This window comes from Pongo abelii, chromosome 20 (genome assembly GCF_028885655.2).
Source record: "Pongo abelii isolate AG06213 chromosome 20, NHGRI_mPonAbe1-v2.0_pri, whole genome shotgun sequence".
NCBI classification, from domain to species: domain Eukaryota; kingdom Metazoa; phylum Chordata; class Mammalia; order Primates; family Hominidae; genus Pongo; species Pongo abelii.
Genome location: NC_072005.2, coordinates 6,662,668 through 6,684,486, shown reverse-complemented (window position 1 = coordinate 6,684,486; position 21,819 = coordinate 6,662,668). Strand labels below are relative to the sequence as shown.

At 52.4% G+C, this 21,819-nt stretch overlaps 1 protein-coding gene across 2 annotated transcripts in view; it reads left to right on the top strand.

Moving 5' to 3' along the window:
• C3 (complement C3) overlaps window positions 1–21,819 on the top strand; it is a 42,552-nt gene that overhangs the window by 2,393 nt on the left and 18,340 nt on the right. Inside the window, exons 4-21 of one of the 2 annotated variants that reach the window (XM_024236762.3) lie at window positions 41–111; window positions 3,719–3,813; window positions 3,922–4,004; window positions 4,088–4,178; window positions 4,750–4,852; window positions 4,944–5,070; window positions 5,634–5,749; window positions 5,851–6,000; window positions 7,182–7,391; window positions 7,533–7,739; window positions 8,273–8,431; window positions 10,224–10,353; window positions 10,616–10,687; window positions 10,860–11,057; window positions 16,486–16,594; window positions 16,853–16,938; window positions 20,739–20,881; window positions 20,977–21,189. In XM_024236762.3, coding sequence (XP_024092530.3) covers window positions 41–111; window positions 3,719–3,813; window positions 3,922–4,004; window positions 4,088–4,178; window positions 4,750–4,852; window positions 4,944–5,070; window positions 5,634–5,749; window positions 5,851–6,000; window positions 7,182–7,391; window positions 7,533–7,739; window positions 8,273–8,431; window positions 10,224–10,353; window positions 10,616–10,687; window positions 10,860–11,057; window positions 16,486–16,594; window positions 16,853–16,938; window positions 20,739–20,881; window positions 20,977–21,189 — 2,363 coding nt within the window. The remainder of the gene's footprint in view (window positions 1–40; window positions 112–3,718; window positions 3,814–3,921; window positions 4,005–4,087; window positions 4,179–4,749; window positions 4,853–4,943; window positions 5,071–5,633; window positions 5,750–5,850; window positions 6,001–7,181; window positions 7,392–7,532; window positions 7,740–8,272; window positions 8,432–10,223; window positions 10,354–10,615; window positions 10,688–10,859; window positions 11,058–16,485; window positions 16,595–16,852; window positions 16,939–20,738; window positions 20,882–20,976; window positions 21,190–21,819) is intronic. The other variant, XM_024236763.3, reaches the window with a different exon arrangement.

Below are 21,819 nucleotides of genomic sequence, written 5' to 3'. Positions count from 1 at the left end.
GTGGGCTAGGGTCTCAGGAGGCCTCCTTGTCTCTCCCCAGTTCTCTATCGGATCTTCACCGTCAACCACAAGCTGCTACCCGTGGGCCGGACGGTGATGGTCAACATTGAGGTACCAGCCAGAGGGGACCCCAGGGGCAGCAGGGACACAGGCTTACGAGAGGCAAAGAGATCGAGAGAGACAGAGAAAGACACACCGGAAGGGGTGCAGTGGCAGAGACACAGAGGCAAAGAGATATGCAGACACACACCCACACAACACACACACATATGGCACACAACGCGCACACACACAGCACACAACACACACACAGAGGCAAAGAGCTATGCAGACACATGTGCACATACAATGCACACACACAAGGCAACACACACAAACACACAACATACACGACCACACAACACACACAATACACACAACACAACGTGCATAACCACACCAACAACACACAACACAACACACACAACACAATACACACAACATACAGAACCATGCAATACACACAAAACACACACAACACAACACAACATACATAACCACACCACACACAACACAATCACACACAACACACACCACACACAACACACAGCACACACAAAACACAACACACACAACATACACAACCACACAACATACAACCACACAACATACACAACCACACAACACAATGCACACAAGCACAGCACACACAACACACAACCCAACACACAACCACACAATACACCATATGGCGCATGCACACACACACACACACACACACACACACACACAGGCTGAGAGACAAGATGGAGATCCAGGGAGACCCCAGGGAGCAGTGCAGGTGTCCGTGGATTCTGCTTTCAGTTAAACCCCTGATCACTTCACCTCCCTGAGCCTCAGTTACCTTATCTGAATATTGGGATCATGACAGATAATTCTATGTCATCTATTCTACCGACGGCAGCCAGAGGACTCCTGTGAGCACCTGAGTCAGGGCCCATCCCTCCTCCGCCTACAGCCCTCCATGGCTCCCACCTTCCTATGGGTGAAAGCCCAAGTCCTCCCTGCAGTCCACAAGGCCCTGCACACCCTGCCCTGTCCCTTCCCTGTCCTCCCTCCTCCCTCTCTCCCCCTCATTCACTCTGCTCCAGCCATACGGGCCTCCTCCCTGTTCCTCCAACACCCAGGTGCAGTCCTGCCTTGGAGCCTTGGCCCGGGCTGTGCCCTCTTCTCAAGAAAACCCTCTTCTTCCAAATATCCACACAGCTCATCTTCTCTCCTCCTCTAAGTCTTTGCTCAAATGTCACCAATGTCTCAATTTTACAATAAAGTCTCTCTGAGTAACCTATAAAGTCGCAAATACCCACCCTGAGCACCCCCCCTCCGCCCCCCCCCACACACCCCTCCTTCCTGCCATGTCCTGCAAATGAGATTTATTCATTTGATAATTGCTTCTCCCCTCGCCTCGCCCTCTATTGAACCTAAATCCGTCCAGGAAGGAATTGTTATGTTTGTTGAGGGTTTTGTCACCTGAACTCAGCACAATGCTGGTATATAGTTGGGCTTAATAAAAAACTTACCGGAAGAAGCGAGAAGGATGGGAGGAGAGAAGGGGAAGGAGGGTGTTCCCATAGAATTATCATGAGGATATATTGAAATCATACAAGGCTAGATGCAGTGGCTCACACTTGTAATCCCAGCTGTTTGGGAGGCCAAGGCAGGGGGATCGCTTGAGCCCAAGAGTCCGAGACCAGCCTGGGCAACATAGCCAGACCCTGTCTCTACAAAAAAGAAAAGTTAAAAACAAACAAAAAAACAGCTGTGTGTAGTGGTGCTTGCCTGTAGTAGCAGCTACCCCAGGAGGCTGAGGCAGGAGGATCACTTGAGCCCAGGAATTCCAGGCTGCAGTGAGCCGTGATCGCACCACTGCACTCCAGCCTGGGTGGCAGAGTGAGACCCTGTCTCAAAACATAATTGGGGCAAATGCCATGGCTCAAGCCTGTAATTCCAACACTTTGGAGGCAGAGGTGGGAAGACTGCTCGAGGCCAAGAGTTCAAGACCAGCCTGGGAAAGCTAGGGAGACTGCATCTCTACAAAAAAATTTTAAAATTATCTAGATTTAGGGATTGACGTGGTCTGTGGGGAACAGAGACCACACACCTCTTATAAAGGCACAACAGTTGCCCAGCTCCAATTAGATGTCTCCTGCTAACCAGAGTACACTATCCACAGAATTTCGTTGTTTCCAACAGAAGCTAGAAAAACAGACTTTTGGCCAGGCGGTGGCTCACTCCTGTAATCCCAGCACTTTGGGAGGCGGAGGCGGGCAGATCACGAGGTCAGGAGATCGAGACCATCCTAGCTAACACGGTGAAACCCCGTCTCTACTAAAAGTACAAAAAAATTAGCTGGGCGTGGTGGCAGGCGCCTGTAATCCCAGCTACTCGAGAGGCTGAGGCAGGAGAATGGTGTGAACCCGGGAGGCGGAGCTTGCAGTGAGCCGAGATCTCACCACTGCACTCCAGCCGGGGTGACAGAGCAAGACTCCGTCTCAAAAAAAAAAAAAAGAAAAACAGATTTTTATGTGTTTTAATTCCTAAAGCCAGCTCACGGCCTTCAGACATGCCACTTGCCTGATCCCTGTTACCTCTGTACAATTTCTTTTATTTATTCATTCATTCATTATTATTATTTTTGAGACAGGGTCTCTTCTGTTGCCCAGGCTAGAGTGCAGTGGCACAATCACAGCTCACTTCAGCATTGACCTCCTGGGCCCACGTGATCCTCCTGTCTCAGCCTCCAGGGTAGCTGCGACCACAGACGTGCGCCACCACATCCAGCTAATTTTAAAAATTGTTTGTAGAGATGGAGTCTCGCTGTGTTTCCCAGGCTGGTCTTGAACTCTTGACCTTGAGCAATCTTCCCACCTCTGCCTCTCAAAGTGCTGGGATTACAGGCTTGAGCCATTGCGCTCGCCCTAATAAATTATTTTTTGAGATGGGGTCTCGCTCTTTCACCCAGGCTGGAGTGCAGTGGTGCAGTGATGTCTCATGATGTTTAAATGTTGGCAGCAAATGAAATGACACTACTAGTTATTAGTATTCAGACAGACACTGAAAAAATGAGCCCCTACTCATACGAACTATATCCCAAGCCAATACAGTAGGTGCCATTATTATCTCCTGTTTCTAGATTTGCACATTGAGCACAGAGAGGTTAGGTAACTTGCCCAGGGTCACACAGCTTGTAAGTGGCACAGTAGGGATTCAAACCTAAGGTTGACTGACTCAGGTCCTTTTTTTTTTTTTTTTTTTTTTTTGAGACAGATTCTCACTCTGTCTCCCAGGCTGGAGTGCAGTGGAGTGATCTTGGCTCACTGCAATCTCCGCCTCCCGGGTTCAAGCGATTCTCCTGCCTCAGCCTCCTGAGTAGCTGGGATTACAGGTGCCCACCACCATGCCTGGCTAATTTTTGTATTTTTAGCAGAGACGGGGTTTCACCATGTTGGCCAGGCTGGTCTTGAACTCCTGACCTCAGGTGATCCGCCCACCTCAGCCTCCCAGAGTGCTGGGATGACAGGCGTGAGCCGCCGCGCCCACCCAGGTCCCTGTTCTTAACCACAGTAGACACTGTGCACAGACAATGTCCAGACACAGAGAGGTCAGGGAGAGCTGAGAGGCTAAGCCCAGCCTCTGAAGAACCACTTTATCCCCTATCCTTCCCTCCTGCCTCCCACAGAACCCGGACGGCGTCCCGGTCAAGCAGGACTCCTTGTCTTCTCAGAACCAGTTTGGCATCTTGCCCTTGTCTTGGGACATTCCAGAACTCGTCAAGTATGTCGGGTTCTTGAGGAGGGGGCTCAGGGCTCCCCTATCCCAGGAGAGGGAGCGGGGGGGGGGGCTTCGAGGCCTGAGCAGACCACTCATCCGCCCTCCTCACAGCATGGGCCAGTGGAAGATCCAAGCCTACTATGAAAATTCACCGCAGCAGGTCTTCTCCGCTGAGTTTGAGGTGAAGGAGTACGGTAAGAGGAGGAGGGGCTGGGGGGAGGCAGCGCCCAGAACGCCTGGCCCAGCGCCGGCCCCACCAACGCCGTCTCTCCCCCAGTGCTGCCGAGTTTCGAGGTCATAGTAGAGCCTACAGAGAAATTCTACTACATCTATAACGAGAAGGGCCTGGAGGTCACCATCACCGCCAGGTGAGGGACTGGGGGTGGGGCCAGGTGGGAGGCTGCAGGTGGGGTAAGGTGAGGGGCTGGGGGTGGAGTCAGGTGAGGGGCTGGGGGTGGAGTCAGCTTGGGGGCTGGGGGTGGGGCCAGGTGAGGGGCTGGGGGTGGAGTCAGGTGGGGGGCTGGGGGTGGGACCAGGTGGGGGGCTGGGGGTGGGACCAGGTGAGGGACTGGGGGTGGGGCCAGGTGGGAGGCTGCAGGTGGGGGTAAGGTGAGGGGCTGGGGGTGGAGTCAGCTGGGGGCTGGGGGTGGGGCCAGGTGAGGGGCTGGGGGTGGAGTCAGGTGGGGGGCTGGGGGTGGGACCAGGTGGGGGGCTGGGGGTGGGACCAGGTGGGGGGCTGGGGGGTGGAGTCAGGTGGGGGGCTGGGAGTGGGGAAGGTGGGGGGCTGGGGGTGGGGCCAGGTGAGGGGCTGGGGGTGGGGCCAGGTGAGAGGCCAGCAGTGGGTTGGGGGCTCCAGTCTTCAGCACAGGCAGGAGAAGCTAGGGGAGATCCCGTTCTCCAGGAGGGACAGACCTGAAGCCCTCCCTGTCTGGCCCGTAGGTTCCTCTACGGGAAGAAAGTGGAGGGAACTGCCTTTGTCATCTTCGGGATCCAGGATGGCGAACAGAGGATTTCCCTGCCTGAATCCCTCAAGCGCATTCCGGTACCACAGACAGAGGCCACTTTGATCCTTGTCCCAGTCCCCGCCTCCTCTGAGCCGGCTCCCCTCTCTGAGCCCTCCTCTCCCTTCCCAGATTGAGGATGGCTCGGGGGACGCCGTGCTGAGCCGGAAGGTACTGCTGGACGGGGTGCAGAACCCCCGAGCGGAAGACCTGGTGGGGAAATCTTTGTACGTGTCTGTCACCGTCATCTTGCACTCAGGTGAGGCTCAGTCTGAAGGCCAGGCTCAGGACCACCAAGTGGGCCGGTCTGAGAGGGGAGACCAGGTCAGAAGAGAAAGCCTAGTCTAAGGAGGGAGGCTCAGAGTGAAAGTGGGGTGCAGTCTGGTGGGGTAGGCCCAGTCTGAGAGCAGAGGCCGAGTATGAAGATGGAGTCCAGTCTGATGGGGGAGTCAGGGCCAGTATAAAGGTGGGGTCCGTGCTGATGGGGGCACAGGCCCAGTGTGAAGCCTGTGTCCAGTCTGATGAGGGAGGCAGGGCCAGTATAAAGATGGGTCCAGTCTGATGGGGGAGGGAGGGCCAGTATAAAGGTGGGGTCCAGGCCGATGGGGGCACAGGCCCAGTATGAAGTCTGTGCCCAGTCTGATGGAGGAGGCAAGGCCAGTATAAAGGTGGAGTCCAGTCTGATGGGGGCACAGGCCCAGTATGAAAGTGGACTCCACTCTGAGGGAGGAGGCCTAGTCTGACGGTGGGGTCCATTCTGAGGGAGGAGGTCTAATCCTGAGGGGTGGCCCAGGAGCCTACACTCACAGCTGGTCCCCTCAGGCAGTGACATGGTGCAGGCGGAGCGCAGCGGGATCCCCATCGTGACCTCTCCCTACCAGATCCATTTCACCAAGACACCCAAGTACTTCAAACCAGGAATGCCCTTTGACCTCATGGTGAGACCCAGGGCGGGAAGAGGTCCCACTCCTCCCTTCGGGGACACCGGCCACACCCCTGAGCCTGCCTGAACTTCCCCCACCTGCACCCCACATCACAGGTGTTCGTGACGAACCCCGATGGCTCTCCAGCCTACCGAGTCCCCGTGGCAGTCCAGGGTGAGGACGCTGTGCAGTCTCTAACCCAAGGAGACGGCATGGCCAAACTCAGCATCAACACACACCCCAGCCAGAAGCCCTTGAGCATCACGGTGCGTCTGGGCTCAGCCTCAGAACCCCATCACTGGGAAGACGGTACAGGGGTCCTGGTGTTTGCAGAGTGGGGTCCTGTCATTTGCATAGAGATATTCTCATCTGCATAGAGGGGTTCTCTCCTGCGCAGTGGGGTCCTGTCATTTGCATAGAGATATTCTCATCTGTATAGAGGTTCTCTCCTGCAGAGTGGCATCCTGCCATTTGCATAGAGATATTCTCATTTGCATAGAGGGGTTCTCTGCTGCACGGTGGGATCTTGCCATTTGCATAGAGATATTCTCATCTGCATAGAGGGGTTCTCTCCTGCACAGTGGGGTCCTGCCATTTGCATAAACATTCTCATTTGCCTAGAGGGGTTCTGTCCTGCACAGTGGGGTCCTGCTGTCTGCATAGAGGGGTCCACAGTTTGAGGAAACAGGAATCTTCCTCCTGCATGCCGTGTTCCTTCCACTTACACGGAGAGGCGCTCCATCCATGCACAATCTTTCCACTCCCACGGGGGAAGGAGTCTGAATCTCACAAGGAGGGTTGTGTAGTGTTTGGGACAGGCCCATTGTTGTGAGGTGGTCTCAGTTCTGGCTTCTGTGCACGTGGCGCTGTTGCCCCTCACTGGGAGGGAAGCAAGGCTCACGACAGCTGCGGAGGTTGCAGATGGCCTCCCAGTCCCTCTGCAGCTCCCAGGCTGCGCACCCCACTTACCCCTCACTGTGCTCAGCCTGTGCATGAATTTCCTGGGGCTGCCATGACAGATGGCCACAGCCTAGTGATCTAAAGCAACACATGTTTATGGGTCTGTAGTTTGAGAGGTCAGAAGTCCTGGCTCTGGGGGAAAGTTCGCTCCCTTGCTTTTTCCAGTGTCGCAAGGGCACCCTAAAGGCCTGGCTCATGGCCCCTTCCTCCCCCTTTAAAGGCAGCAGCATAGCATCTTCCAGTGTCTCTCTCTTTCTCTCTGTCTCTGTCTCTCCTTTCTCCCCTGCCCCTGCTTAATAAAGACCCTTATGATTACATTAGCTCCATCTACATAATCCAGGATAATGATTCCATCTCCAGATCCCTAACTTAATCCCATCTGCAAAGTCCCTTTTGTTAATAAAGGACACCAATTCCCAGGTCTCAGGGATTCGGGTGTGGGTATCCTTGGGCGGCGACCAGCATGCATCCCTCTTTCCCCACCCAGGTGCGCACGAAGAAGCAGGAGCTCTCGGAGGCAGAGCAGGCTACCAGGACCATGCAGGCTCAGCCCTACAGCACCGTGGGCAACTCCAACAATTACCTGCATCTCTCAGTGCCACGTACAGAGCTCAGACCCGGGGAGACCCTCAACGTCAACTTCCTCCTGCGAATGGACCGCGCCCACGAGGCCAAGATCGGCTACTACACCTACCTGGTCCGTGGCCACCTGGAAACCTCAGCCCCCGCCTCCTCCTTGCTTCTTCCGCACCCCCGGGACCCCTTCCCCCATCCCGGATCCCTCCCTGCATTCCCTCCCACTCACCCTCCGCAGCCTGATGCCAGCCTGTCCCCCCAGATCATGAACAAGGGCAAGCTGTTGAAGGCGGGACGCCAAGTGCGAGAGCCGGGCCAGGACCTGGTGGTGCTGCCCTTGTCCATCACCACCGACTTCATCCCTTCCTTCCGCCTGGTGGCATACTACACGCTGATCGGCGCCAGCGGCCAGAGGGAGGTGGTGGCCGACTCCGTGTGGGTGGACGTCAAGGACTCCTGCGTGGGCTCGGTAAGTGTGCCCTGGGCTCGCTCACCCCCTCTCTCCCTCTCCCTACTCCTCTCTCTCTCTCCCTGTCTCCTCTTTCTCTCTCTTTCCCTTTCTCGTTTTCTCTCTCCTTTCTCTCTCTCTTCCTCTCCCTTTCTCTCCTCCCTCTCTGTCTCTCAACTGTCTCTGTTTTTCTTTCTCTTTCCCTCTCTCTACATCTCTCTTTCCCTCTCTCTTTATTTCTCTTTCCTTCTCTCTCTCCCTCTCTCGCTCTCTCTTTCTCTCTCTTTATCTCTCTCCTTTTCTCTCTCCCTCTCTCTCCTTTTCTCTCTCCCTGTCTCTTTCCCTTTCCCTCTCTCTCCCCTCCCTCTCTCCCTTTCTCTCTCTCTCTCCCCTCCCTCTCTCCCTTTCTCTCTCTCTCTCTCTCTCCCCCACTCCCCACCCCCACGGCTCCCTCCAACCTTTCTGTCTTTCCACTCTAGTCCAGCACCCCCTCCATCCCAGGCACTCCTCTCTCCCAGGGCTGACTTCTTTCTGCGTCTCTGCCCTCCCCACAGCTGGTGGTAAAAAGCGGCCAGACAGAAGACCGGCAGCCTGTACCTGGGCAGCAGATGACCCTGAAGATAGAGGGTGACCACGGGGCCCGGGTGGGACTGGTGGCCGTGGACAAGGGCGTGTTCGTGCTGAATAAGAAGAACAAACTGACGCAGAGTAAGGTAAGGGCCAGTGACCCAAGGCTGCTGAGAAGAGACGGAGGCACAGAGCTGGGGCTGGGGGAGGTGGGTGGGACTGGAGAGGGCAGTGCAGTGGGGGGCGTGGGCTGAAAGCAGAGATCGGAGCAGACCAGACACAGGGATGGTTGAAGCTGAAGATGGGAATGAGGTTGGACATGGGTTCCAACTGCGGATGGTCATGAGAATTGGACTTTTTTTTCTGTTTGTTTGTTTTTGAGACAGAGTCTCTCTCTGTCACCAGGCTGGAGTGCAGTGGCACAATCTCGGCTCACTGCAACCTCCGCCTCCCAGGTTCAAGCGATTCTCCTGCTTCAGCTTCCCTAGTAGCTGGGAATACAGGCGCCCATCACCACGCCCAGCTAATTTTTGTATTTTTAGTGAAGACGGGGTTTCACCATGTTGGCCAGGATGGTCTCGATCTCTTGACCTTGTGATCCGCCCGCCTCGGCCTCCCAAAGTGTTGGGATTACAGGCGTGAGCCACTGCGCCCAGCTGAGAATTGGACACTTTCAACTGGGGCTTTGAGAGTCCGGTGGCAGCACGCCCAGGGTCATCCAGTGGTGAAGGTTTCCGGAGTAGGGACGAAGATGGAGATGGGGTTGGCCTGGGATCAGGAGTGAGGATGGAATCAGAGGGGGAATGGAGGTAAGATCTGGAATGGAGGCCGGGTGGGGAGGCTCACGTCTGGAATCCCAGCACTTTGGGAGGTCAAGATGGGAGGATCACTTGAGGCCAGGAGTTCCAGACCAGCTTGGGCAACATGGCAAGACCCAAACTCTACAGAAAAATTTTAAAATAGCCGGGCATGATGGCGCATGCCTGCAGTCCCATCTGCTCAGGAGGCGGAGGTGCGAGGATTGCTTAAGCCCAGGAATTTGAGGCTGCAGTGAGCTATGCTTGCACCATTGCACTCCAGCCTGGGAGACAGTGGAAAATCTCAACTTAAAAAAAAAAAAAGAATGGAAAGAAAGGAGAAAAAAAAAGAAGAGAGAGAGAAACAGAGAGAAAGGAAAGGAAAGGAGATAAAGAGGAAGGGAGGGAGGGAGGGAATGAAGAATGAAGGAAGGAAAGAAGGAAGGAGGGAAGGAGGGAAGGAGAGAAGGAGGGAAGGAAAGGAGGAGCAAAGGAAGGAGGAAAGGAGGAATGGAGGGAGGGAGAAGAAGGAAGGGAAAGAAAGAAGACAGAAAGAAAAGAAAAAGAGGGCGGGGCATGGTGGCTCACTCCTATAATCCCAGCACTTTGGGAGGCCAAGAGAGGCGAATCATTTCAGGTCAGGAGTTCGAGACCAGGCTGGCCAATATGGTGAAACCCCGTCTCTACTAAATATACAAAAATTAGCTGGGCATGGTGGCGTGCACCTGTAGTCCCAGATGCTCAGGAGGCTGAGGCAGGAGAATCGCCTGAACCTGGGAGTTGGAGGTTACAGTGAGCGGAGATCACACCACTGCACTCCAGCCTGGGTGACAGAGCAAGACTCCATCTCGAAAGAAAGAAAGAAAGAGAGAGAGAGAGAAAGACAGAAAGAAAGAAAGAGATAAAAAGAGAGAGAGAAAGAGAGAAAGAGAAAGAAAAAGAGAGAGAAGGAGAGAGAGAGAAGGAAGGAAGGAAGGAAGGAAGGAGAGAAAGAGAGAAAGGAAGGGCAGAAGCAGGAATGGGGGAGAGGAGAGCGGGACAGGGTGGGGTCATTTGGGAAGAGATACGAAGGTGCATATGTGGGGGATCCCAATTGTCAGCCTGGCCTCCCTGCGTCCTGCCACCCCTATGCCCCCCGCAGATCTGGGACGTGGTGGAGAAGGCAGACATCGGCTGCACCCCGGGCAGTGGGAAGGATTACGCCGGTGTCTTCTCGGATGCAGGGCTGACCTTCACGAGCAGCACCGGCCAGCAGACCGCCCAGAGGGCAGGTGAGGTCGCCGCCAGGGGCCAGTGCAGGCACAGACAGCTCCTCCACCTCCCAGATGCTGGGAGCAGAGCTCTGGAATCCGGGGGCCTGGGTTCAAGCCCCGCCTCCACCACCACCTAGTAAATCCCTCCCCTCTGAGCCTCAGTTTGCTCTTCCATCAAATGGGAGCAGGAACACCCCCACCTCACACGATCGTGAGGGGTGAACCGAGGACACCTAGTAGGTGCCTCATCCATCTTCTCCTCGGTCCGCCTGCCCTGCAGAACTTCAGTGCCCGCAGCCAGCCACCCGCCGACGCCGTTCGGTGCAGCTCACAGAGAAGAGAATGGACAAAGGTGGGAGCCTTTCCTACCCACTCCTGCCCCTGAGCCCCACCCTGGCCGTGCAGGAGCTACAGAGGGAGGAGGGGAGGCCCTGGCGGCGAAGTCCTCCCTGGGGTCCATCCCGCGTCCCTCCTGCTGCCGGCCCCAGGCTGAGGGTGTGGCCTGGGGGAATGTGCTCCCGCAGTCGGCAAGTACCCCAAGGAGCTGCGCAAGTGCTGCGAGGACGGCATGCGGGAGAACCGCATGAGGTTCTCGTGCCAGCGCCGGACCCGTTTCATCTCCCTGGGCGAGGCGTGCAAGAAGGCCTTCCTGGACTGCTGCAACTACATGACAGAGCTGCGGCGGCAGCACACGCGGGCCAGCCACCTGGGCCTGGCCAGGAGTAGGTCCCACGGGGTGGGGGCGGGGGGTCCATCTGATGGGGGAGGAGACTCCTGTCTGAGGAGGGAGGATGCCCTGTCTGGGGGGCGTGGTGCTGGAGGAGGCCGCTGTCTGAGAGGGGAGGAGGCCCCTGTCTGAGGAGGGAGGAAACCTCTGTCTGAGGGGGGAGGAGGCCTTGAGGGAGGAGGAGGTCCCTGTCTGAGGGGGGAGGAAGCCTCTGTCTGAGGAGGGAGGAAACCTCTGTCTGAGGGGGGAGGAGGCCTTGAGGGAGGAGTAGGTCCCTGTCTGAGGGGGGAGGAGGCCTCTGTCTGATGGGGGAGGAGGCCCCTGTCTGAGGAGGGAGGAGGCCTCTGAGGGGGGAGGATGCCCCTGTCTGATGGGGGAGGAGGCCGCTGTCTGAGGGGGGAGGAGGTCCCTGTCTGATGGGGGAGGAGGCCCCTGTCTGAGGAGGGAGGAAACCTCTGTCTGAGGGGGGAGGAGGCCTTGAGGGAGGAGGAGGTCCCTGTCTGAGGGGGGAGGAGGCCTCTGTCTGAGGAGGGAGGAAACCTCTGTCTGAGGGGGGAGGAGGCCTTGAGGGAGGAGGAGGTCCCTGTCTGAGGGGGGAGGAGGCCTCTGTCTGATGGGGGAGGAGGCCCCTGTCTGAGGGGGGAGGAGGCCTCTGTCTGATGGGGGAGGAGGTCCCTGTCTGAGGGGGGAGGAGGCCTCTGTCTGATGGGGGAGGAGGCCCCTGTCTGAGGAGGGAGGAGGCCTCTGTCTGAGGGAGGAGGATGCCCCTGTCTGAGGGGGGAGGAGGCCTCTGTCTGATGGGGGAGGAGGCCCCTGTCTGAGGAGGGAGGAGGCCTCTGTCTGATGGGGGGAGGAGGCCCCTGTCTGAGGAGGGAGGAGGCCTCTGTCTGATGGGGGAGGAGGCCCCTGTCTGAGAAGGGAGGAGGCCTCTGTCTGATGGGGGAGGAGGCCCCTGTCTGAGGAGGGAGGAGGCCTCTGTCTGATGGGGGAGGAGGCCCCTGTCTGAGGAGGGAGGAGGCCGCTGTCTGAGGGGGGAGGAGGCCTCTGTCTGATGGGGGAGGAGGCCTCTGTCTGATGGGGGAGGAGGCCGCTGTCTGAGGGGGGAGGAGGCTTCTGTCTGATGGGGGAGGAGGCGGCTGTCTGAGGGGGGAGGAAACCTCTGTCTGAGGGGGGAGGAGGCCCCTGTCTGAGGAGGGAGGAAACCTCTGTCTGAGGGGGGAGGAGGCCTTGAGGGAGGAGGAGGTCCCTGTCTGAGGGGGGAGGAGGCCTCTGTCTGATGGGGGAGGAGGCCCCTGTCTGAGGGGGGAGGAGGCCTCTGTCTGATGGGGGAGGAGGCCGCTGTCTGAGGGGGGAGGAGGCCTCTGTCTGATGGGGGAGGAGGCCGCTGTCTGAGGGGGGAGGAGGCCTCTGTCTGATGGGGGAGGAGGCCGCTGTCTGATGGGGGAGGAGGCCTCTGTCTGATGGGGGAGGAGGTCCCTCTCTGAGTAGGGAGGAGGCCTCTGTCTGAGGGGGGAGGATGCCCCTGTCTGAGGGGGTAGGAGGAGGCCTCTGTCTGTTGGGAGAGGAGGACCCTGTCTGAGGGTGATGCAGATGAGGTGATGCCCTGCCAGCGTGAGGTAGAGAAGACCCAGGTCTGAAGAGGGGAGGATCAAGTCGGAGAAGTGTAGATGCCCATCTGAGAGGGAGGAGGCTCCCGTCCGAGGGGAGGGGACACTCCTGTCTGGAAGGGACAGAGGCCTTCAGATGAGGAGCCAGGAGGCCCAGGCCTGAGGGAGGAGAAAGGCCTAGTCTGATGGGCAGAAGGGCCCTTGCCTGAAGGTACAGCAGTTTCCTGCCTGGGAAGGTCATCCCAGCCCCGCCCATCAGTCTGAATTTGACATCACCAGTGCCCAGGACATTTGAGGTCTGAGGGAAAAGTCTAGAAAGATGATGCAGCTGGTCACACACTAATTACCAATGGGAAGGCTAAGGTGAGTTCCAAGTTTGGCTTCACCAGAGAAAACTAATTTGCGTGGCCTTCCAGAAAGAACTGCCAAACTCGATGAGTTAACAGGCAGCCCTTCTTCATTCATTCACGCATTCAGTTTTTGAATAAGATGAGACTTCAGATCTCATGTCAAATAAGTCTTAAGTGAAACAAAGAGAAATTTACCTTATAATAAGAGAAAATTGGCCGGGCATGGTGGCTCACACCGGCAATCCCAGCACTTTGGGAGGCCGAGGTGGGTGGATCACTTGAGGTCAGGAGTTCAAGACCAGTCTGGCCAACATGGTAAAACCCCGTCTCTATAAAAATGCAAAAATTAGCCTGGCGAGGTGGCAGGCGCCTGTAATCCCAGCTACTCAGGAGGCTGAGCTGGGAGAATCGCTTGAACCTGGTAGGTTTAGGTTGCAGTGAGCTGAGATTGTGCCACTGCACTCCAGCCTGGGCAACAGAGCAAGACTCCGTCTCAAAAACAAAACAAAACAAAAAAAGAAAGGAAAAAGAAAATTGGCTGGGCACGGTGGCTCACACCTGTAATGCCCACACTTTGGGAGGCCGAGAAGGGTGGATTGCTTGAGTCCAGAAATTTGAGACCAGCCTGGGCAACATAGCAGAACCCCATATCTACAAAAATAAAATAAAATAATTAGCCAGGTGTGGTGGTGCACACCTGTAGTCCCAGCTACTCAGGAGGCTGAGGTGGGAGGATTGTTTGAACCCAGGAGATGGAGGCGTCAGTGAGCCAAAATCACACCACTGCACTCCAGCCTGGGCAACAGAGCAAGACCCTGTCTCAAAAAAAAAAAAGAAAAGAAAAGAAAAAGAAAACGAAAATGAAAAGAAAAAATTCAAGCAAATTTAGAATGATCTCCTTCACAAAGGGGCGATAGTGTGAGGGCCACTGGGAAAATTAGACAAAAAGTCTGGTCTGCTGAAATATGGTTTACATCCAGATGGATGGTGGGTTTTATTTTTCCCCAGAATTGTGTAATTCCTTTAGCCCATTGGGGGTCAGAAAAAGAATGGCTAAATGTTACTATCCCAAGGCACTCAGATTGATTATTCCAGAGTATGAGTAAATTCAGGTATCTCTTTTAGGAATTCCATCTACTTTGGGCTGGGCTTAGTGGCTCACGCCTGTGATCCCAGCAGCAGGATCTCTTGAGCTCTGGAGTTCGAGAGTAGTCTGGGCAACATAGTGAGACTTTGTATGGACGAAAACTTTTTTTTTTTTTTTTTTTTTTTGAGATGGAGTCTCGCTCTGTCACACAGGCTTCAGTACAGTGGCGCAATCTTGGCTCACTACAACCTCTGCCTCCTGTGTTCAAGTGATTCTCCTGCCTCAGCCTCCCAAGTAGCTGGGATTATAGGCACCTGCCACCACACCCGGCTAATTTTTGTATTTTTAGTAGAGAAGAGGTTTCACCATGTTGGCCGGGCTGGTGTCGAACTCCCAACCTTCGGGGATCCGCCCGCCTCAGCCTCCCAGAGTGCTGGGATTACAGGCATGAGCCACTGTGCCTGGCTGAAAAATATTAAAATATATATATTTTTAAAGGGATTCCACCTACTTTGTTGTTATGGAGATCCAGAACCCAATTAAAGCCTGTCTATCATGTTTGAGGAAAGTGCAATTTGAGTCAAAGCCTAGTCCAGTCTAATTTCATTTACTTGCTGGTAGTGTGAAGCTGTTTTTGTTTATTTATATATTTATTTAGAGGCAGGGTCTCGCTCTTTCGCCCAGGCTGGAGTGCAGTGGTGCGATCACAGCTCACTGCAGCATCAACCTCTTGGGCTCAAGGGGTCCTTCTGTCCTTCTGTCTCATCCTCAGCCTTCTGAGTAGCTAGATCTGCAGGTGCATGCCAGCATGCCCAGCTAATTTTTAAATTATTATTTGTAGAGAGAGGGTCTCAGTGTGTTGCCCAGGCTGGTCTCAAACTCCTGGGCTCAAGCCATCCTCCCATCTTGGCCTCTCAGAGTGCTGGGATGATAGCACCACATCCAGCCTATCGAGATTTTTTTTTTTTTTTTTTTTTTTTTTGAGAGGAAGTCTCACTCTGTCACCAGGCTGGAGTGCAGTTGCGCAGTCTCGGCTCACTGTAACCTCCGCATCCTGGGTTCAAGCGATTCTCGTCCCTTAGCCTCCCGAGTAGCTGGGATTACAGGTGCATGCCATCACACCTGGCTAATTTTTGTATTAGATGGTTTTTAAAGGCCACCGCTTCTTCAGTGTTCTGCACCAGGTCTGGGAATGTTCTCAGCTCACCTAGTCATGTTCAGAATGGACAAATTCCTCAGAGGAAGCAGACACGGTTTCTCAGGACCATGATCCTTTAGAGGCACATATGTACATGCCTGCTTTCTTTTATTATTATCTTTTTTTGAGATGGAGTCTCACTCCGTCACCGAGGCTGGAGTGCAGTGGCACAATCTTGGCTCTCTACAACCTCTGCCTCCTGGGTTCAAGCGATTCTCCTGCCTCAGCCTCCCGAGTATCTGGGACTACAGGTGCCTGCTGCCACGCCTGGCTAATTTTCATATTTTTAGTAGAGGCACGGTTTTGCCATGTTGGCCAGGCTGGTCTCAAACTCCTGACCTCAAGTGATCCACCTGCCTCGGCCTCCCAAAGTGCTGGGATTACAGATGTGAGCCACTGTGCCTGGCCAAATGCTTTCATTTCTTTAAAAATCAAAGGGAAAGGAATGACTATAATCTAGTCTGCATTGGATATGTCCTTATACCAGTACATTTGTGGGATATAATTTTTCGTTTTTTTTTTTTATGGAGAAGAAGTTCCCAAGGCAAATGTGTCTGGGGCTCATGAAAATTCATCCTGCAGTCCTCCATGTCCAGGATGTATTTCACTGCTAGGAATCCCTCCTGGGCAGAGGTAGGATCTAAAGGTGCGACTGCTGAGGAAGTAGCTCGGCTCTTTTTTTGTTTGTTTTTTGTTTTTTTGTTTGTTTGTTTTTTGTTTTTGTTTTCGGATGGAGTCTGTCTCTGTCGCCTGGGCTGGAGTGTAGTCGTGTGATCTCAGCTCACTGCAACCTCCACCTCCTGGGTTCAAGTGATTCTCCTGCCTCAGCCTCCAGAGTAGCTGGGATCACAGGCATGCGCCACCACGCCCAGCTAATTTTTGTGTTTTTAGTAGAGATGGGGTTTCACCATGTTGTCCAGGCTGGTCTCAAAGTCCTGACCTCAAGCGATCCACCCACCTCAGCCTCCCAAAGTGCTGGGATTACAGGGGTGAGCCACCGTGCCCAGCCTTAATTTTTGTATTTTTAGTAGAGATGGGTTTCACCATGTTGGCTAGGCTGGTCTCTGACTCCTGGCCTCAAGTGATCCAGCTGCCTTGGCCTCCCTAAGTGCTGGGATTTCAGGCATGAGCCATGGTGCCTGGCCTGCTCTGTTCTAAATGTAGATCTAAACCCCCTGCAGGTAACCTGGATGAGGACATCATTGCAGAAGAGAACATTGTTTCCCGAAGCGAGTTCCCAGAGAGCTGGCTGTGGAACATTGAGGACTTGAAAGAGCAACCTAAAAATGGGTAAGGCCAGGGTACCCCCGATGCAACCCACCCCAGAGTCAGACCACTTAATTTGCATGCACCTGCTATCTCTTGTCTTCTCCGGAATCACAGTGCAACCCCACAGCCCAACCTAGAAAAATCAGGAATTGGGTGACCTATATGGAGGCACCCCCAGACCCTTCCAGCCTGTCCCTCGGGGTCCCTCTGCACCAGCTCTTCCCCTCTACCACCCTGCTAGATGACATCTCCTAATGCCCCAACCTCTTCTCCATCCAGAATCTCCACGAAGCTCATGAATATATTTTTGAAAGACTCCATCACCACGTGGGAGATTCTGGCTGTGAGCATGTCGGACAAGAAAGGTGAGAGAGGATGCTGGCTGGTCCCCGGGAGGCAGGGACCCCAGGGTGTCTGAATGTCATCTCATTTTATCCAAACTCAATTAACCCTATGTTTCTTGGCACTTTATTCTCTGCCCTGGTTACCACAGAGGTGTTGTTACCAGGAACTGCCGGAATCCTTAGTTCTTGTCTAACTTGGAAGAAAGAATTCAGCCAAGAGTCACACAGCAAGGGTTAAGTAGCAGAGTTTATTGAAGGAAGAAACAGCTCTGGGCTGGTCCCCCTGGAAAAATAGTAGTAGCAATGCTTGTTTAAAGACTCAGGGCCAGCCTCGATGGCTCACACCTGTAATCCCAGCACTTTGGGAGGCCGAGGCAGGGGAATCACTTCAGGTCAGGAGTTCAAGACCAGCCTGGTCAACATGGTGAAACCCCGTCTCTACTAAAAGTACAAAACAATTAGCCAGGCAGGGGGTGGCGGGCGCCTGTAATCCCAGCTACTCGGGAGGCTGAGGCAGGAGATTCGGTTGAACCCGGGAGGTGGAGGTTGCGGTGAGCTGAGATTGTGCCACTGCACTCCAGCCTGGGCAACAAGAGCAAAACTCCTCTCTAAATAAATAAAAAGTGACAGTATGCTCTGAAAGATGACACGGACATGGCTGCTCAACAGAATGAGCCAGCAGCAGGTACTGCTGGTGGACTCTTTCTATGAGACTTTTACATGATTTTTCATGAAGGGGCGTGAGCGGGTGTCACTTGTAAGCATGTTTTGGGAGGTCTCTTTGGGCGAGCAGGCTCTGTGGCTGTATGTACTAGCATGCACGTGGCATGTCTCATTAGAGTCTAAAATCTCCACCCGGGGTGTGTTTTTTACCATGATAATGAGCAAAAGACAACTCTAGGGTGTTTTCGGAGCAGTGCACATGCTCATCATTGGGGAAAATCCCTAGCAAAGTTATTTCCAGCTAGGACCTGATAAGTCCCCTTCAGGGCCAGAGGACCCCAACCACAAGGCCACGTGTAGCCAACGTAGCCGTCGTCCTTTTCGCTGACTGCCAGTGAGCAGCGCTATCAGTAGGCAGCCTGTCTGGGACTTCTTTTCCCAGAAAGCTCCCCTGCCTGCTCATTTCCGCCTATCTGCCTACTCTAACAGTGTCAAAAGCTAGACGGGGTGGGGGTACAGTCTCTAAAATTGATGCTTTTCTTTCTTTCTTTCTTTTTTTTTGAGAAGGAGTCTCGCTTTGTCATCCAGCCATAATTCATATGGTTTATTATAATTTATAATAAATTTAATTATAATATTTATTTATATATTTATTAATTGTAATATATGTTTATAATAGTTAATTATAATATAATATATAATTATATATTACATAATATATTTCATATCTACATATTACATATTATATATAATATAGTATATATTATATATACATATTACGTATGTAATATATTATATAAACATATAATATGTATTATAATTTATAATACATTTAATTATAATATAATGAATTATAATAAACCATAATTCATTATAATTTAATACATTATATTAAACCATAATTTATTATAATTTAATTTTGTTATAATGTATAATTATAATTTACTACTAATATGTCATTTGTTATTGTTGACATATTAACATATATAATGTATATTTTATTAGATATATAATATAAATGATGTATCATTTATTATTGATTACATATCTATAATTATACCATATCATAACTTATTATAAAACATTCTATTTAATTTAAATATACCCAAAATAGTATCATTTCAACATTTTGTAAAAAGTTGCAAAACCACAACCCACTAATAATATGACTAATCTTTTAATATTTGATAATAATCTACTAGTATATCAGAATTACTGATGATATATTTTACTTCTGTTTGCACTAAGTGTTCAAAATCCAGCATGTATTTTACAATTCAGTGCATCCCATTTAGGATACTAGATTTTCTTTCATTTTTTTTTTTGAGACAGGATCTTGCTCTGTCACCTAGGCTGGAGTGCAGTGGCGTAAACAGGATGCTAAGTTTTCTTTTTTTAGTAGAGACAGGGTGTCGCCATGTTGGCCAGGCTAGTCTCAAACTCCTGGCCTCAAGCGATCTGCCTTCCTCAGCCTCCCAAAGTGCTGGGATTACAGGCGTGAGCCACCGCGCCCGGCCCAGGATGCTAGGTTTTCATTGGAAATACTTTGATCTGTATTTTAGGCTTCATAAAATTTACAGCTGAAAAGGTAGATTCTCAGGCCGGGTGCAATGGCTCAAGCCTGTAATCCCATTACTTTGAGAGGCTGAGGTGGGCAAATCATTTGAGGTCGGAGTTCGAGACCAGCCTGGGCAACTTGGCAAAGCCCCGTCTCTACAAAAAAAAAGAAAAGAAAAGAGAAAGAAAAGGTAGATCCTCATACTCAAGTTGTTGCAAAAATACTTAAACGTTTTCCACTCAATCGATCATCATTTTTTAAAAATTAAGATTTAATTCACATACTATATGTCACTCTTTTAAAATGTACAATTCAGGTCGGGCACGGTGGCTCACGCCTGTTATCCCAGCACTTTGGGAGGCCGAGGCAGGCAGATTACCTGAGGTCAGGAGGTCGAGACCAGCCTGGCTAACATGGTGAAACCCTGTCTCTACTAAAAATACAAAAAATTAGCAGGACATGGGGGTGGGTGCCTGTAATCCCAGCTACTCAGGAGGCTGAGGCAGAAGAATTGCTTGAACCCAGGATATAGAGGTTGCAGTGAGCCAAGATCGCGCCACTGCACTCCAGCCTGGGTGACAGAGCGAGACCCCATCTCAAAAAATAAATAAATAAATAAATAATAATAAAATATATAATTCAGTGGTGTTTCATATATTTAAAATGAGCATCAGTTGTTTGTTTTGTTTCATTGGGTTTGGTTTTAGAGACAGGATCTCACTCTGTTGCCCAGGCTGGAGCACAGTGGTGCGATCATAGCTCACTGCAGCCTTGAACTCCTGGGCTCAAGCAATCCTCCTGCCTCAGCCTCCCAAAGTGCTGTGATTACAGGCATGAGCCACCGCACCTTGCTAGATCATCAGGTTTAAAGTTTAAGTCTGAATTAAATTAAATACATTTAAATACAAGTACATCAAATAAAAGTACAAATCCAGTTTCTCACTCAGGCAAACCCCATTTCGAGTGCTCAGCGCTCCCCCACGGCTTGGGGCTACCATTTCAGACAAGCAGACATATTTTGGAGATTTCTCTTCCTCCCTACACATAGATCTCTGAGTCAAACTACAAACAGAATGTAAATCATTAAATAATGGTAACTCCGGCCAGGCGCAGTGGCTCACGCCTGTAGTCTCAGCACTTGGGAGGCTGAGGCGGGTGGGTCATGAGGTCAAGAGATCGAGACCATCCTGGCCAACATGGTGAAACCCCATCTCTACTAAATATACAAAAATTAGCTGGGCGTGGTGGTGCGTGCCTGCAATCCCAGCTACTCGACAGACTGAGGCAGGAGAATTGCTTGAACCCAGGAGGCGGAGGTTGCATTGAGCCGAGATGGCACCACTCACTCCAGCCTGGTGACAGAGTCTTGCTCTGTCTCAAATAATAATAATAATAATAATAAAAAATAATGGTAACTCCCAGCCACCACCATCATCATCTGTCATTTGTCACCACTGACAGCGTTTAGTTCACGGGCTTCAGCAAAGACAGGCTGAGTTTGGGAGAGCTCCTGCGGTGCGGACTAAGAGCTGAGACCCAGGAGCCTGGCCTTGTCCACTCCGCAACCTTGACACTCCGTGTTCTGTCTCTGCCCGGGCAGGGATCTGTGTGGCAGACCCCTTCGAGGTCACAGTAATGCAGGACTTCTTCATCGACCTGCGGCTACCCTACTCTGTTGTTCGAAACGAGCAGGTGGAAATCCGAGCCGTTCTCTACAATTACCGGCAGAACGAAGAGCTCAAGGTGGGTCCCGGGGTGGCAGAGGCTTCTTGGAGGCTGCAAGGGGGTAGGTAGCCTGTTGCACACACACTTGCCTGGATACTTTCTCTCCCTGGCAGGTGAGGGTGGAGCTACTCCACAATCCAGCCTTCTGCAGCCTGGCCACCACCAAGAGGCGTCACCAGCAGACTGTAACCATCCCCGCCAAGTCCTCATTGTCTGTTCCTTATGTCATCGTACCGCTAAAGACCGGCCTGCAGGAAGTGGAAGTCAAGGCTGCCGTCTACCATTATTTCATCAGTGACGGTGTCAGGAAGTCCCTGAAGGTCGTGGTGAGTGCTTGGGGCACCCACAAACCCTTGTCCTTCAGAGAGGGCTCCTGGTCTTCATACTGTTGACTCAGGTTGGAGATCCAGGCTCTGAGACACTAAGAATCATAGTGTCAAGCTTAGGAAATTTGGAAGTCCCAGAATTTCAGAAGCAAAGCCGGGATTGGGGTAAAGTGAGTGAGATGACCCCAGACATAGAATTTTAGGGGGTGCCAAAAAGCTCATCAACCATCACCAATCAATAATTTTTTTATACTCAGTTTAAAGATTTTTATTTATTTATTTATTTCTTTTTTGAGATGGAGTCCCACTCTGTTGCCCAGGCTGGAGTGCAGTGGCGCGATCTCGGTCACTGCAAGCTCCGCCTCCTGGGTTCACGCCATTCTCCTGACTCAGCCTCCCCAGTAGCTGGGACTACAGGCGCCCACCACCACACCGGGCTAAATTTTTTGTATTTTTAGTAAAGATGGGGTTTCACTGTGTTAGCCAGGATGGTCTCGATCTCCTGACCTCGTGATCCACCCACCTCGGCCTCCCAAAGTGCTGGGATCACAGGCATGAGCCACCGCGCCCAGCAATGCTAGGGTAATTCTAAGGACAGTGCCCTGCTGACCATCTCTGTGTCGGTCTGTT